This window comes from Pygocentrus nattereri, chromosome 8, assembly GCF_015220715.1.
Source record: "Pygocentrus nattereri isolate fPygNat1 chromosome 8, fPygNat1.pri, whole genome shotgun sequence".
NCBI classification, from domain to species: domain Eukaryota; kingdom Metazoa; phylum Chordata; class Actinopteri; order Characiformes; family Serrasalmidae; genus Pygocentrus; species Pygocentrus nattereri.
Window position 1 is genome coordinate 39,101,887 of NC_051218.1, and position 17,932 is coordinate 39,119,818.

General features: G+C 39.7%; 1 protein-coding gene across 4 annotated transcripts in view; it reads left to right on the forward strand.

Annotated features, from left to right (window-relative positions):
• The window catches only part of fstl5 (follistatin-like 5), a 242,777-nt gene that overhangs the window by 208,229 nt on the left and 16,616 nt on the right, over positions 1 to 17,932 (forward strand). For all 4 annotated transcript variants that reach the window (XM_017692046.2, XM_017692048.2, XM_017692047.2 and 1 more), the window contains 3 exons: positions 8,257 to 8,283; positions 8,498 to 8,616; positions 15,697 to 15,846. In XM_017692046.2, coding sequence (XP_017547535.1) covers positions 8,257 to 8,283; positions 8,498 to 8,616; positions 15,697 to 15,846 — 296 coding nt within the window. The remainder of the gene's footprint in view (positions 1 to 8,256; positions 8,284 to 8,497; positions 8,617 to 15,696; positions 15,847 to 17,932) is intronic.

Here is a 17,932-nt window from a genome sequence, read left to right on the forward strand (position 1 = left end):
GTGCTAGTCAGCTCAGGCGTCTGTTAGAAAGCTGTCTTTAGAAAAGATGCAGTGACAATTCACATGTCTCGGAGGAAGCCTGTGCCAGCCTCACCCTCCTAGCACTGGTGGTACCATGTGATTGGGGGAGTCCTAACTAGTGGGTGGAAGTAGATACGGCTAAATTGGGAAGAAAATTGGTGACCAATAACTTCAACCAGATCTGCACATTCACAGCTTTTTCTGTGGGTTCACAATTAAGGGTATATGGAACACTTGAACAATCAGAGTCATTTATTTGCACCAATATTTCTGCCTGAAATTGGTGGAGTTCACACAAGACTTGACAGAAAAACAGTGGTATAGAAACACATACACACACACACACACACACACATTTTCTAAGCCGCTTCTCCCTCAGGGTCGCGGGGTGGGGGGGGGGGGTTGGGGGTGCTGGAGCCTATCCCAACGGTCCTCGGGCGGAAGGCAGTAAAGAAAACATTGCTCAGAAATAAAAGTTGACATTATGGGCGCAGGTGCAGTGCAAAACATGCTGTGCAGTAAACAGTTTGCAGGTCACTACTGACAAGAACACTGCAGCTTTTTTTTTCTTTAAATAGTGTGACATTTTATATTAGGCTTTGGAAATGGCTACTCCTACTCTGTTGTAGAATGAGGCTTTGCTTTTAGAGACCCCCCAGGCACATCTTTTGAATATCTGTAGCTTTGAATTTAAAGTACATTCGAAGGAACACTAGGTCACTGCTAAAACAACTGGAAGCCTGACCGAGGTGAGGGTGGGCAGTGAAAAGGTTGCTATGTAGAGATTGGACTAGACAATGAGGCAGGCATCAAAGAAACATGTGGAGAGCGTTAGGATTATGAGCCATACATTTGAAATTTAGTTCATTTTTGGAGTTAAAACCTTGAGTCAAAACAGCTGTTTAGATATTCTGATAATTGCTCAGTGCCACTTTTGTACATATCATGCATACAAAATGCCTCCAAGGCTTAGTGCCTTGAGCCACCTGTGCTTTACTGTCGTGCTGTTCTTTAGATTGGGAATACAAATGTGATAAATATATCACAAAACATAATCCATTGTCCCAATCTGCTTCCCAACGTATACATCTGCAGTCTCAGTGATCTTAAGCACAAGCGTGGAAGAAGCTAGCTCTGCGGTCTTATAAGATTTACAGATGCAAGTAATAAAGCATCTCAGTTTGTTTTCTAGCATTTCTACATCTCTTTAATCTTCAGTATTTTCCACCATCTCGTACAGGATACTCAGCCAAAGAAGCATCTTATAAACAGCCCAATTTACTGTGAAAGCAAAGACGCTGGTTCTTTTTTCTGAAGTTGCTTGTGCTCTGATCAAGAGTTCAAAAGTGTGTCTGAGAACCATTACCAGTAAAGTATAAGATAATCTGGCATGATTGAAATAATGCGCACACCTCGGGTATAATCACACTCATCTATTCAAAAGAACAGAGCAAATGTCATTGCCATGACTCAGAGAAGAAAAACCTCCAGTGCCTCAAGGCAGTGACACTAAAAGGAGTTATTCAAAAGCCTCAAACAGCAATAATGCCGTTCTCCAGTTTGTGGATGAATAATAGGGATGCCTAGGCGAGGTATCATCCGGAGAGAAACAAGCTAAAAAGAAATGGATGCAAATTAAAAAATGCCCCCAAAGCTAAAAATACATATATTGCATAAGAGACTGCCCTGGAGTGCACATTTGAATTATTCTCTGGCACTCCAGCAGTGCTCTTGTCTCACAGAAAGCTCCTAAGTTAGCCAGTCATTTGTCAACCTATCACGGTCCAGATGCATTGGGTTGTTGTTTATCTGGACCTCGCTGTCTGTCTTTTCTCCGGCTCTGCGTTTGCTGTCAGGATTATCTCTTTGCACTCTATAATTTGGTGTTCCACGTTGACACACACTGAGCTGGGTACAGCAGCACCAGCATCACCCTGCCATGGGCATGCTGGATGTGCCCACCTTCACTGTCCACTGCCCCACTGCCAGCATCCTCCAAGCAAAAATAACAGTGCCAAGTGGAGTGGATGTCAAGTACTTTTGGCTCCCTAATGAACCTTTAAATGGAAAATCCACTATTGTGAATGAGAAGTATGTAAAGGTTCAATGCTAGGGCTGTTAAAGTTAATGTGTTAATGAGTTTGTTATGCTTTAAAAATGAATAATGCATTAAAAAATGATTAACAGCACTGTTTATCTTTAACGCTCTTAACCTATTCTCCTAGTTTGACCCTTCCAATCACCCATGGTTCCAGGCTAAAGTCCACCTGCTCACATGTTGTAACTTGCTACAACAGAACTTGTGATTTTAGTACTCAAATATAGTTTTTAAAGGCAAATTCAATTATTTCCCACTACTGTGATAGTGAAATTGTTTATCACCAAGGTACATTGAGTCTGAAATGTCATTCACAAGCAAAAAAAACATTAGTCAAATGTTTAATTTTGTAAGTGAAAACAACTTAGCAAATGTTTGACATGGAACACCCTTGAATATGACATTTTTAGTGCACCGTTTCTATTTTTTTACCAAGTTTAAAATAATAAGGCTTTTGTACAAGCTTAGTTGTAAGTTTCATTTTTCCTTCTTGTGTTAATTTCAGGAAATAAATAGTATTTTATGGTATTGTGCATTACAGTGTGCAAATGTGTGGTCTCTGTAGAGGATGCTAACTTATTTTCAGAAAATCAACAAAACATATCATTTGACCAGGGGCACCCAAACGTTTGCATTAGGACGTAGATTTGATACATTGGGGCCAAAAAGGATTTTTTTTCCCTTTGAACTTGAACATCTGCATTATTTCTAGGTCACTATTCAAATGTAAGCACTGCCATTTGAGTGGTGACCTAGACATTGTGTTAAAGCTTCTTTCTTCCATTACGGCTTGTTTTCAGATAGCTCTCAGGTGGATTTAATCTTTCCATCAGAGGCCTTTTCATCGCTTTAGTTTTAAGAATGTAACATAGCTGAGTCGATTTCAGACAGCCAGGTTCAATTGATGTTCATCTTCAAAGAACCATCCATCATCATTAGATTTTTAGGTACCTAAACGTTCTTCTAAGGCTGCTTTTTGATGCTTTTGTTTTTAAGAATGTAACAGGGTGGCAATTTCAGATAGAACAAGTTCAGTTATCTTGCTTAAAAGTTATGTCCTGCTACTGTGATGGTGAATTTTTTTATCACTCAGGTACATCAAGCCTGAACTTTCATTCCTAAGCGAAACACATCGTAATAACATCAGTGAAAAGTGGCCACATTCAACTGATCGTTATCTTGAAAAAAAAATCAAATTAAATTTTTAGGTACCCAAAAGGTCTTCTAAGGCACCAACTGAAACAAACTTTTTGATGGCTTTGTTTTTAAGAATGGAATGTGGCCACAAATGTTTCTGATCAGCAGACAGCGTAGGATCAGAAGGATTCTTCTACATGAAGCTGCAGGCCAAAACTCCAGAACTTTCTTAGTCATCTTTGGCAATACTAGACAATTACATTCAGAATCTAGGAGAAAAAATAAAAGATTTGAAATATTTGCGGAATGTTATTGATTTGAGTGGGTTATAATGGCTGAAAAGATCTCTGGAGCATTCCATTAAAGCAGCTCCTGCAATTCGCTCAGCAAATCAGAGACGCCAGCTGAAACTACAGAGCCAGTCTGAGTGCACTGGAACCTTTTTTTTCTTTTCCCTCGCTTATGCGCAGGTTTTATTGGTTCAGTCACATGCCTGCCACCATGAGCTAAGAAAACAATTATTTACCCTCAGTCATTCCTGTCTACCTGCCAGAGCATGCCACTCTACTGACTAAGCAAGACGTCCAGCGAGGCTCAACCTTTCACTGGATTTTCCTTCTGCAATTACAGAAACTTTTGAAAGATTTTTCCTTTCTCCAGCTCTTCCAGCACTCGGTTGGATTGGATGTTGTCTGAAACAGACTATTTTGGCTTCAGCCTGGGATTTTCACAAGTGTCGATGTGTGGGTTTAAGCCTGGCAAAGCACCTCCAGCGAAATTGCACTACACAAACACTAGCACATTTTTATACGTAACTGCAGCAAAACTGGAGAGCTGTGCTCTCTGTAATTCACAAACTATGTAATTGCTAGCAAATTTATCGAAAATCCATTTTGGTTCTAAACTTTTAATAAAACTTCTCAGCAGCTGCATAACACAGATTGGTAAGAACTTTTAGTTGAGGATTTTTCACCCAAGTTATAGTAGCCTGGAAAATCTAGAACCGAATATCTTAAATGGGGACTGTAGCCATAGTGAAAAAAATGCTACATCTGTTAGAAACATGCCTACTGACTTCCTACTGCATTGCCACAATGGTATCTGAAGTGAGCTTCTTCAGTTTAAAGACTAGAAAAGCTGCTTTCTAATAACGTGTCTTAAAGGTTAAAAGGACTTTTGTAAAACAACAACTTTTTTGGACTGCATTTTGGAGTGTAATCTGTTTTTTTTTTTTGCAGAAAGAAGGCTGATAGCTAATATTATTAGTAGGGTGCCAAATATCTTATTGCAACTTACAATAATTTTGGTATCTGGCTTTTTAAATCATCACTGCAACGAAGAGAATGAATTACTCCAACAACAGATATGACTGGAACACAAGCAGCTAAAGCTAATGTTAGCAAGGTAACTGCTAACTTAAACATATAAACTGATAACTGAGGTAAGAGTTAAACTTAGGCTAGCTTGGTTGTATTTAATAGCCTATAGATTAGTGGCTAGAAAATAGTCCTGAGTGGTTGGCACCACAGCGATGTGTAATGGTTGCATGATGTATTTGGGGAAAAATGAAGACTAAGAGAGATACATTAAGCAGTCTGACCAATAAGTTATCACAAATTGGGAAAAATGAATAAATAAATAATTGAATGGCATCAGCTATTTCAAGACAGACTTGTCAAAACTGTGCTTAATTACTTTTTATCTTGTTTTGTAATTTTGTCAATTTTGTCTGTGAAAATTTGCATAACAAGTAGCTTATTGACGTGGTATAAATGAAGCCCTATGCATTGTTTCGTGAGTCAAATGAAAGACAGAAAGACAGGCCCCAGGAACTCGTCATGATTAGTTTTCCATTCGTGTCGCCGAGCTAATTAGTTTGACTCTGGCCTCTACCTGATAGGCAGTTGCAACGCGCCTCACACTGCTGCTTGTCTGACCACTGCCGCTTTCGCCAAAGTGTTGCGTAAACAAATATTCAGTGCAGTCTTGCTGTTTGGAACATCAGTGCCTTATAGTGCTGGAACTATGGTTACACTCTGTTTCACCTACTGGGAGACCAAATGCTGGCTTACAAATATGTTGAATAAAAGATAAAATAATAATAAAAAAAACACATTCCAGAAATCAAAAATGAAAATTTTACACTCTTAGATCACATTTATCATTTACTTCCCAGGAAGCTCATAAAACTGGCCTATCTATGGCCTCAGTTCTCATAGTGTCCTGGTGGAACTAACTTTTGCAAATATATGTTGATAAGGTCATCGTAATTGGTGCTTAAAAGGATGTGTAAAATATTATGATGCATAATATGCAAATAAAAGTCCTCAGAAAAATGCTCAATTCAGCCTAGTTATTGGTTAATAAAGTAGTAATAAGCAGCAAGTTATTTAGCAGTCATGGGCTTTATGAGTTAATTACCTTGATTAGGCTTAATGGTAAAATAATAGGTGTTTAAAATAACATGCGAAATATTTGGTCTGGAAAATGTTTATTTTAGTGTAGTTATTGCTTAGTAAAGTAATAATAATCAGCCAGTGACATTATAAAGCTTACCGACACTGACAAAACAACAGTGTATTTACTTAAGACAATAACAAAAAAATTAAAATAGGCTAAATAATCTTTAAAAAGCAAAAAGCAGTTTCATTATGAGAAATTATGGTGTTATTATGGCATATTATTTTATATACATTATTTAACATAGCTAACCCAGTATTACTAAAAGTATTAATTTCTTCCAAAATATCATATTGGCAGCATCTCTGTTTGGCGAACTCGGCTTCTCAGACCAGGTCAGACTCCAGTGGCTCCACTGTAGTCGCTCCCAAACATGGATGAGCAGTAGTGTGATATATGAGGCGTGTATATGATCGGAACTCTCCCAATCTCCCTGCTTGGTGATGAATAGCATCAATACCCAGCGTTATTGGAAAAGACTGGACCTGCACAGATCTCATCTTTTAAAACCTTGTTCCCTGCTGGCTACACACACTGAAGAAGCACAGCATTTATCCCAACAATCGTTCTCACGCTTTTAGTATCTCCTTTTTATCTCTGGTGGTCTCATTTTACTTTTAATGAACACGATTTTGAAAAAAAAAAATGTATAGAAATGAAGGCTCAGCACTTTCAGTTAGTTCAGCTGGCACTTCAATTCTTTGGGCACCTCTAGAACAAGACGGCGAGAGAATGCTGTGGGTGAGATAAGAATCAGGAGTGAACTGGGGGAGATTGCCTAGCAGACTGCAGGGAGATAGAGGGAGGAAGAGAATTAGACAGAAGGAGAAAGGTGAGAAAGCGTTTGAGGTCATGTCGCTGCAATCTGGAATAGCGTGCCATCACAAAGGAAGAAGTCGTGATTGGAACCATTATTGGCGTTAATGTAGCGGTCATTTCTTGATAATGAGGCATATTCATCAGTAGCACGTTGCCCTGACAAATGCCATCCATAAATAATAATGGCACATCTGCTGTGTCTGTTTTCCTGGAAAATGGCCACATGTTTCATGATGAAGCTTTAGAAGTTGGAGTCATGAGCAGATCCTTCCCCTTTATGGAAACGAAAAAGCTCGTTAATCCTGCGCTGAAGTGCTTTGGGAATTATTTGAGAGTTAACTGTGCAGAGCACTTCTTTTCATGCTTCATAGACGACTGATAGCTGTGAGACTAATTTTATAGGTTTTAAATTATTAGCAATCCGTGTTATTGATTTAAATATGAGCGTTCTCGTGTTTCATCCTGTTTGTAATAGTGGCATAAAGAGCTATTGCAAAAATGCTTAAAGGGGAATTTCTGAATAATTACGTGGTTAAGGTAAACGAAAGTAAGGTAAACAGAGTTTCACTCATTCTGAGTGGTTTGGGATGAAATGCTTCGTTCTAAGAATCTTATAGGAACCAGTCGTACCTCCCGATTGTACAGAGCAAGATAGTTCCCAAATGCACTTCCCACTATTTTACTATTTATCATCAAGATTACTTATAACAACTCAGAAGACGTATAGGTTCACTGGTGGTTTAAACAACTAAAATGACTATTGATTTGATGTAGAGATCATAACACCGTATAACATTCGGTAACATTGACAATGATAACATTCATATCAGTACCACTGTAAGGAAAACAAAGATTAAGATACCCTTATTAGTCCCACAACGGGGAAATTTCACCTCCGCATTTAACCCATCCATGAAGCGAAACATCACATACACACTAGTGAGCACACACACACACACTAGGGGGCAGTGAGCACACTTGCCCGGAGCGGTGGGCAGCCCAATCCACAGCGCCCGGGGAGCAGTTGGGGGTTAGGTGTCTTGCTCAAGGACACATCAGTCATGTGCTGTCGGCTCTGGGGATCAAACCGGCGACCTTCCAGTCACGGGGCTGGTTCCCTAACCTCCAGCCCATGACTGCCTCACAGTTGCCCCAAAGTGGAAACCATTTTACAATCAAACTTCTCTGAATGACTTTTTTACATCTCAACCACTGAGTTACTCAGAAAGTCTGAAAAATTAGTAAAACAAAAACTTTATTTATGTCCAAATGTTAGTGGACATGTGTGCTCAGACCCAGCAAGCTGACCTGCTGGATCGCATTTGAGAACAGATTGCAGAGTAGCCTGTTATTCCTTTAGCCATATCTAACCTACTCTCTACTGTGTGGAAATAAAAGAGAACATTAAGAACATCATGGAATTAAAAATTCTGGCTAATCTGTAACCAACTGTGATTGGCAGGGTCAGGTGTATTAGTGTTGGGAGGGGGGCAGCATGTTCAATGCAAATTGGAACACAGTAAGTAGCTGTAAACCTACAAAGTCCACCTATATGGTAGGTGTAACAGACAAAATGATTAAAGTACCTGGTCCCTAATAAACTGGCAACTTTGCCTGAATATGTTTCCTGGAAAAGAATGATTTGTGCAGCTTTGCAGATGAAGGTTTCTACAACTAAATTACTTCTGACATCTCATGTTTCCCTCTCTCTTCTCTCATAGTGGCAAACATTCTCTGGAGGGAAGAAGGTGTGTAAGGTTCTTATTTTTCTCAAGCTTGACCACTGAATTTGAGATTTGCTTCAGTGTTGATAACGCTCAGATCTGTTTTTCTCTCTTTTAAAGAAATCGTGTTGCATTACATTTTTCAGCCTGTGTTGTTTACTCCATAAATCTTCTGGTATGACCGAAACTTTTTAAATGAACCTTGCTGCCCAATGTGGGCATATCTCTCCCACTCCAGGTCTGGGGATTGGCAATATGTTTTATGTTTTTTACGAGGACGGCATCAAAGTCATCCAGCCAGTGGCCTGTGAGATCCAGAGGCACATCAAACCCAGCGAGAAGCTTCTCGGCCTGCAGGTGAGTAGCCTCACGAACCAAGAGGCATTCTGAAATATGAAAAGTCCTCTGGTTCACTGTCTTGACTCTGAGTAAATCAGGTTTGAGTGATGCTCACCACTCATTTCACCAATCTGATCTGTGTAGAATTATACAGAACAAGTTTCATGTAGCTTGGGTAGTTTTAATGTGTGGGGTCACTAGTTTCAACAATTAATTAATAATATATTAATATGTACAAACATATAGTTGTATATAGTTGATGATTCAAGCTAGTGTTTATGTACATAAGGCTTTTCCATGTTTTTCTAGGATTTTTTACAATTAAAACATGAAATGAATTGCTTGTTGCAGTTTGCTGGGTTTAGATTTTTCAGCTACAATGTTAGTAAAGTATTTTAAGGCACAAGGCCAGGTGTACATATGTGCCTTGACATGACCTCAATATGCACTGCTTATTGAGTGAACTTTCAGAATGCTAAAACTGTAGTTGATCAAGAAAGGATTTGTAAAATGCTGGGTTTGAAAAGCACTAAAAGCACAGAAAAAAATGCTAAAACATTCTATAGTGATAAGTAAAATTTAAGAACAAACATAAAGGCTAGTGGCATAGGTGTTGCTAGACAAACACTTACATTCTGACAGTTAAAACAGGGTTATTGTGTTGAAACAATGCAATGTTCTTGGTGTACAAAAGAACAGGAATACCACAGAAGCACTGGCCATTTTATCAGAAACACTGTAGCTCATCTGTATCTGAACCTCATCAATCAATGGAAAGGGACCACCATAGGGCCACTGTTGACCAGATGTTATTTGGGTGGTTCACTTCAGTGAAAACAATGTTGTGGTGGTGGGTTGACAATATGTGCTGCATGTATAGTGACCCAAACAGTCTGTTAGTGTTGCTGGGGTTTTAAATCACTTCAAATGTTCCAATGTGCTATGAAATGTCCCCTAAAAAGACACGGCATAACCCAAAGTCAGAACAAATCGATGTCACCTGACATCAAAGTTGACATAGATCTGAGACCTGTTTGAATAAGCTCTTATAAATGTTTAAGCAGGTTTATGTCAGTTGTTATGACAAACTTATGTAGCCTCATGAACACTGCCCTACAGTACAGTGATACTGTTTAGTCGCGGCCATCGTTTTAGTAGATAATGCTTGCTGTTCTTGGCAGAATCAGTTTGATTTGCACCTAAAACACCTGAAATCTGCCACAAAAGACTTAATGCATCTGGACCTCTGTTTAGGCTCAAGGATGAGAATGAGGAAAAAGGAGAGATTAAGGGTTGTGGTTTATAAGTCCAGAGAGAGAAAGCTCAGTTTACTCTGAAAGCTGTTTTCTTAGAGGCTAGTGGTACCAGCCTGTCATCTGTAGAGTCATGTAGAGAGACCTTCAGTCTGCCTGGATTGCCTAGCACCCTGCTGATGTTTTTCCCTTTGCCCCAGGTTTACACACAAAATACTGACACAAGCTTTGGTCCTGTCATAACTGATGTTTCAACTCTATCTAATTAACAATGTGCTTCAAGTGAACTGGGATGCTGGCAACTCCCATGAGGCGATGATGTAATGAATGTGGACCTTCGTGTTTGATATAAATGAGTTTTCTCTCTTTCCATCTCTTCCATCTTTCACAATTTAGAGTTGCTGATAGATGGTTGGAGATTTACACATGTTCTTTAATGAGCGTTTTCCCCTCTTCGGGCCATTGATGAGGCAGCAGCAGCATAAGTGTGGAGCTGACACGAGCTTGTGTGAATGCAGAGCCTGACTCCCTCAGCCTCCTGAGAGACTCTGGGCATTTATTAGGACATCAGTCACATGTCAGGACATAATGGCAGGCCTCAACACAAACGGTGTCTGGGGAGAAACGTTAAAGAAGCATTACAACAGCGCTTCTCCTCAAGTCTCCTTATGGGCTGTGACCCTGATGTATCCTGCTTCTGCTTCCCACATGCAAATGCATGTGCATGAATACATCATGAGGTGGTGAACAATCCATTACTCTTAGTAGCAGTACATTGGGAGAGAGCAAGGAAAGGACGGTCCCTAGCTTTGTTGTTTAACCTATAAAATCTAGAGTTATTAGTGTCATTTTGCTATATTATTTAACCCCTTAATCTCAGGCTTATTACATACAAAGGCATATTATTCAGGAACTACATGGACTTCAGAGCAAACTGGCTGAGTTAATCTGAGGTTAAAGAAGGAGGTAATACAAGTTTTGGCCTGCTGGTGGGTCATTTTAAGGTGTTAGCAATTGGACATGACAGTAATTAAAAGTATGGGGTAATTTGATATTAATTATTTCATACTGGGGCCTCACTGAAACAAGCAGATTCCTAATAACTTACTTATTTGCAAAAAGAAAAAAAAAATGGGCAAGTCTTTGTAATTTCTTGACATCAAAATCAATGGCAGAAGTACAGACTTGAGCCTGTCGATACAGAATGTATATAAATCGTAAAAATGTAATTAATTGTGTTACGTACCGTATAGTTGCATATGTTATGACATTTCAATAGAATCGAAATCAGTAACACATTAAGGTCTCCTTTATAATGATTACTAAATTAGCAATGTTGGTAATCATCTATAAACACATTCGTAACATGCATTCATAAGGAATCATAAAGATGGCTTTAAATATTTATAAAATGCATTACACATTATAGCAATGCTTTTTATGCATTATCTTAACATAATGCATTATAAGTACTGTTCATAACAAATTATAAGAGTGCATAAGTTGTATTTGTCCATTCTAAGTAAAGTGAAGTATACTGTACTAAAGCCTCCTCCAGTGTTAAGAGTGAGGCTTCAACTTTAATGTATTTACTGAAGAACTTACTGAAACACTAAAACATAAACAATAAAGCACATTACAGGCTTCAAATGTCAGAGTTTCAATGTCTATGTACACCACCATTAGCTTGGCACTTATCCAATGGAACACCAGCAGAAATTTGCCTTACTGTACTGTTGTTTATGTACTTTAGTTTAATTTAATTTACATGCTGTATCAGCATCCCTGCTAGAAACAGCATAGACCAGCATGGTAGGTTACCAGCAAAACCAGCATATATTGTTTTTTGGATGCTGGCATTGTGGTCAGCAGCAGTGAAAGTTAATATGCTGGTCACCAGAGAAAGTAGCATATGTTGTGTTTTGGATGCTGGTTTGCTTGGTAATCAGGATGACCATGTTGAGTGACCAACTAAACAATCACCAGATCAGCATAAACCAGTGTAAACCATCTTAGACCAGCATGGAATCCAGCATGGAGCTGTTTCTTTCAGCAGGGAGATTTCAACCTGCACTTCCAATTTATAATCATTTGGCATATATAAAACAAGAATATGTGAAAATGTGAAGGCTGATTGTATTTCCTGCAAAGTAAGACATGCTATATTGCCAAAAGTATTCAGTCTCCCATCCAAATCATTGAATTAAGGTGTTCCAGTCACTTCCATGGCCACAGGTCTGCAGACTGCTTCTACAGACATTAGTGAAAGAATGGGTCACTCTCAGGAGCTCAGTGATACCATTATAGGATGCCACCTTTGCAAGTCCAGTCATGAAATTTCCTCACTACTAAATATTCCACAGTCAACTGTCAGTGGTATTATAACAAAGTGGAAATGATTGGGAATGACAGCCACAAACTGGTCGGTAACATAAAATGACAGAGCGGGGTCAGCGGATGCTGAGGCGCATAGTGCGCAGAGGTCGCCAACTTTCAATCGCTACAGACCTCCAAACTTCATGTGGCTTCATGGGTTTCCATGGCTGAGTAGCTGCATCCAGGCCTTACATCACCAAAAAAGCACTAAAGCGTTGTCACTGGACTCTAGAGCAGTGGAGACGTGTTCTCTGGAGTGAGGAATCACGCTTCTACGTCTGGCAATACGATGGATGAGTCTGGGTTTCTCAAGTTCATATGCGTGTGAAAGCAGACAAATCAATACTTTTTGGAAATAGAAGTTGTAGTTGTTGCTGTAACATTAGCATGGCATTATATATGCACATATATATATATATATATACATATATATATATATATATACATATATATATTAGGTCATGCTATTGTTACAGCAAAACTGCAACTTCTAAGGCCTTATAACCCTGCATCATATTTATTTAAACATTAGAAGTCCCTAAATGCATAGTCTTTTGCTTAGGGTCATATCATCTCAAGCCTCTTTTTCAGTTTCCATACTGTGGCCTCTTTTACTGATCAATTTGAACTTTGTATGAATACAGAGGCCCTGAACTTCTTAAAGCTGTGATCACACACTGGGCCAGTTGAGTAGCTTAACAGGTAGGCAGTGAGTAATTGCAAGTGGATTGACCATGGGCAGCCTCGTCTCCATGGCGGTAGACACAGTAAGATGTGTTACAGAGTGAGCTGTGGGCCTAGGGCTGTATGTTCCTGTGCTAAAGAGGTGAGAACTCACTCGTCTGATGACCACAGCGAAGTGTGAAGGAGAGTCTCCCATGGCAACCGGGTCGCTCAAGTGCAGTCAGGCTCAGTCAGGGCTATCAAGTCTCATGACAATCTTTGAAACCTCAGTTTGAAACAATGGTACTTGTTATCTCAAGTTAAATACTGACCCATGGGGTGGTGAGGGGAGCACTTGGAGGAGCTGCGCTGATTTGCACCGCTGAGTGCTGTTGAGTAATCATATTAACTCCAGAAAAGCAGAAGGATCTTGTGATTCTTAGCCAAAGGGGGCAAATCAGCAACTGCTTCATTGATTTTTGAGACCTCTTACATTGTTTTCAGCATCAACTAACAGAGACATCTATGCTGCACTTACAAATATGTTCTATTATAGCAACATTTGGTTGGATAAGCTTTACAAATGTTGGCCAAAGTCCCATTGAACCTAATGAGATGCAATTTTGTCTATGTACTTATGTTTCGAGTGTGTTATTCTTTTCAAATGATATTTTTCCGTGCACGTGAAAAGTCACACTGTTAGGACAGTGTAATAGAGCTAATTGCAACATTGTAACAAATGTGTCGTTATTGTGTAAAATTGGCCTAGTTTGAATTAGATACAAAGACATAATTCATCATAGTCGTGTACAGTGTCAAACTATTAGTGCTAGACAATAAAAAGGTCAAAAACAAGCAACAAAAACATCTTTAAAATAATGATAATTTCTGCAAGCCCGTCTATGGGATTCTAGTAGTATGTTAGTGCAAAGTTAAAGGCAATTTACATGAATGTTTTCCTTCCTGTCTAGATTAAACATCAGCATTTGAAGCACGTAAAAGGCATTTCATGTTTTGTACATCATTGAAGTCATGTCATTATTTTGTAGTCGTTATGCTCGTTTTAGAAATTCTGGGTCAAAACTGGAAACTCTGTGGCCAAAAAATGTGATTTCCCAAAAGTTGTACGCAAAATAATTACAAACCCTGAACAATTGGCTTTATGTACATTTCCATCTCAATGTCACTGAATTCTCTGAATTGTGATGTTCTTAATGAGTCAAGACATCAATATGACAACATGCGACATTACACTTCTACGCACTGAATTGACATAAAAAGTCTGGAAACCTCACCAAAATGCCCCACACAAATCAGCAAGCTTTGTCACAGGCACGATTGCAACAGTTTTCAAAAATTGCATTCAATTTTAAAATAGAGAAATATAACTTGGACCCAGACTTGCTAATATGGGCATGATGCTGACTACAGAGTGATGCATGACTTCAGAGGTCTGTTTGAAGCTTTCGGTTTCATGATGACCCACAGTGATAAGGTTCCATTTCTGACTGAAACCTGTTTAGACTGCTTCAGCATATCTCAGCCTTCCAGGCGGTTGTTTTTTTTTTCTCTTTATAGTGGTTAATCTGATGTTTCAGGCCTTTAGCCCAGACCCTAAAGTCTTAACCAATGAGAGAGCTTGTAACGTTGGGGAGCGATGATGAGGCGGACGCATATGCGGAGATAAGCGAGATTTATTAAGGGCAAATCCAAACTCAGGGTCATAACAGTCCAGGGACACAAAGCCAACACGGAGAAAAGGAGGGACAGACCTAATGCAAAGGAACACAGTATCAACAAACAACGGAGGCCAGAATAACAAATACCAAACAAATTAAACAATTCAAACAAAGACCAGCGAGAGACTATGGAAAACACAGGGCTTAAATCCAGGGACAGGTAACGAGACACAGGTGGTTAACAAGAGGGTAACAGGTGAAAACAATCAAGGGCAGGGTCTGGAAACAAGGGGGCAGGACTGGGAAGGAAGCAAAACAAAAGCACATGGACAAGGCCAAAACCAAAACAAAAGCACACGGAGGACTGGGAGGGGCCACAAGTGTCACAGAGCTGGCTTGGCTGTATCTACTTAGATGCTAGGTGGAATAAATCTTGATTTAACCACTTTAAGTTTCAAGAATTTACACCCTTCTTTTTTCTGGTCAGAACTTAACAATAAAATAAGCATATTACAATAACACATATAGGATTGAATACAACTTGTGTTTATATACATGTATATTATGTTACATAAAAATACATTTAAAATGTGAAATGTGTATAATGTGTAAATATATATATATATATATATATATATATATATATATATATATATATATATATATATATATACCTGTTTACTTATGCTCTGACAAAGGGTCAGTTTTCTGGACATGGGTTTATCCAGGTCTTGGACTACTGCTTAATCTGGCTTTGGGGAAATATCCCACGAATAGATACTTACTTGTTACATATTTTTTTAAGTTATTGACGTATGAGTAGCAGATGTAGACAGTTTTTTTGCTATTTCAGCTCATTTAAAAGTGCAGTCCTAGAGCTGGGATGCAGATTTTCAAATCTGCATGTGGCCTCTCCTGAGTCCAATGCGGCACAGGCCTTAATGCCCACTTCAGCTAAACCCACCGAGGCCATGGAAAGCTACGCTACACCATATGTTTCACAGCGATATTCTAAGAGCTCTTTCTTCACAAGAGAGTTTCTTGGCTCAGCTTTCAGTGAAGTCTGTAACATCTGGTAAATTACAATGCCATGGTCTGTTCTTTCTGTGTTTGTTTGTTTTTTAAAGGAGGAAGTTTGTCCAAAAGTGGAGGGGGAGGAAGAACAGAAGTGTGTGTGGACGTCGGCAGTGAACGTGAAGGATAAGTTCATCTATGCCACCCAGCCGCTGCTGAACAGAGTGCTGATCGTAGACATCCAATCTCAGAAGGCTGTTCAAGTAAGCCAGCAAATCAATGATAACTACTTCTTCGAACACTATTCTGGGAGCGTATTTCAGACTTTGTCTCCAGTTTATCTAATGGAGCTGCAGTGGGAAGTGGTCCGTCGATACCAGAAACACCATTTCCTTGCATAATTCATGTACTGAGAGACTTTAAGTGTGCGCTTGTTGCTACATATCATTTTGTATATTTCTCCCAGATATATTCTAACATCTAATGAGCTCATTTCAGCCAAAGCACCATTCCTCATGCCACCAAGGGCAATTTTAGATGATTCTTATACTAAGTGCAAGTGCTTCATTTCCATAGTAATCATGCTGTGTCCCATTCTCACTGCCAGCGCAAACCACAAAACATCCCTCAGCCATCCTGAATGATCTGTTGGGTTAACTCGAAAGTGGTCACCAGTTTAACTGGATTCAATTCATGCACCAGGTTTCTCAGATGCATCAGAACTTTGCAGTTCGTTTTAAAGGAATAGTACTCTGATATTTATTAGATTGAACAAAGGCTGACTGACTCATCCAAGCCTTCATCATGGTTTGTGTGGTTCTGTGATGCTATACCCCCCACCCCCCCATTTCTTAGAATCCAAAAAACCCTTGATTTACAGGCTGGGAACTCCAGCCTTTGTGCTTTTGTATGCTTGTTTGGCGCTCAGATATGTTTGTGCTGAGTTGAAAGATCCATTTGCTGTCTTTTCTGAGCGCCTGTTTACATCCATATCCATTGTTGCCTATTGAGACAAAGAGGGTGGCTTGTACGCTTGAGAGAGACTCTGCTAACGGCTAGTGCCTGGCTAAATTTAGCACTATGTTGTCTAGACAAGCGACACCACAGTGAAAGCAAGGTCATTTTTGTACCACAGGATTTTTTTTCTCATGTTTGGAGCAGATCGCATTAATCAGAAACTTGTCAGCTCTCAGGATTGCTTGGCTTTTAATCTGAAGTGTCAGGTTTCTAAAGAAAACCCAGAGAGGTTGGCACTGCTCAGACAAAAACCCGAGCGTGAATATTTTGTAAAATTTGAAGCTTTGGACAAATCGCAAAACATGCACCTGAATAAGCACAAAGTGCTAGACAGCTTGTTGACAGTACTTGGAGAAAGGGAGAAGCTCCAGAGCAAGAAAGGGGTCGAGTTACTCTGGCCAAATATGTGATTTATGGCATACAACAGCAGCAGGTCAGTTTCAGTATGTCAGTCAAGTCAGCAGCTTCTGAGACGCCTTGGCTTCAGGGTATCACCAATGCTTTTCTGCTAGAAACTCCCTGGCAATACCTGGGTGGCTAGAAGGGGGTTGGCAGCAACCTGCAGATGTGTCAGGCAGATAAATCTGGCTGTCTGTCTTGGCCAACGCCCTGATTGGTGCCAGCGGGCGTCTCTTTTCTCTCTTTCTCACTCTCCCTCCTACTCCCTCGGCCAGGCTTCCAGAGGCGGTAGCTCATTGGAGTCGCATGCTCGTTATTTCATCACCTGGAGATTTGGCTTCATTATCTCCGATTATCAGGTGCTAATTAGCCACCTGATCCAGCAGAGGCTGAAAGACAGGGAGGCACTTCAAGCATTTGCCAATTTGCACAATAGAAAACTAACCAAGCCACGTTACAATTTAGATTTTCTCCTGACCAAATGTATTTATAGTTTTTTTTTCCATTTTGACTCTATATTTAATTGTATATATCATTGATATTATAACAAATCTCCAAAATGTTAACTTTGTAGGGAAAACATTTTTAGTTATTATTGTAAATTGAATCCAAGCAGTAACAAAATACACAATCAAGAAAAAGCAACCCACAACACACACACACACACACACACACATTTCCCAATTGGCAGGGAGAAAACTACCCAGACCGCAGTGCAGAGTCTAATGATTGACCTGGAAATTGCTCTTAGCTGCAGAGGAAGGTTCCTCTCAGCCTGGGAAACCTTGCAATGCAGAGTCACTCAGGTAGCCGACCTTGGCTGCAGTGTAGGGTCGAAGCCTAGAAGCCGCAATGTAGAGCCACTCAAATGGCCGACCTTGGAAGCTTCCGAGACAAGATATAAAGCTGCTTAGGCAGCCAGTCCAGGAAACC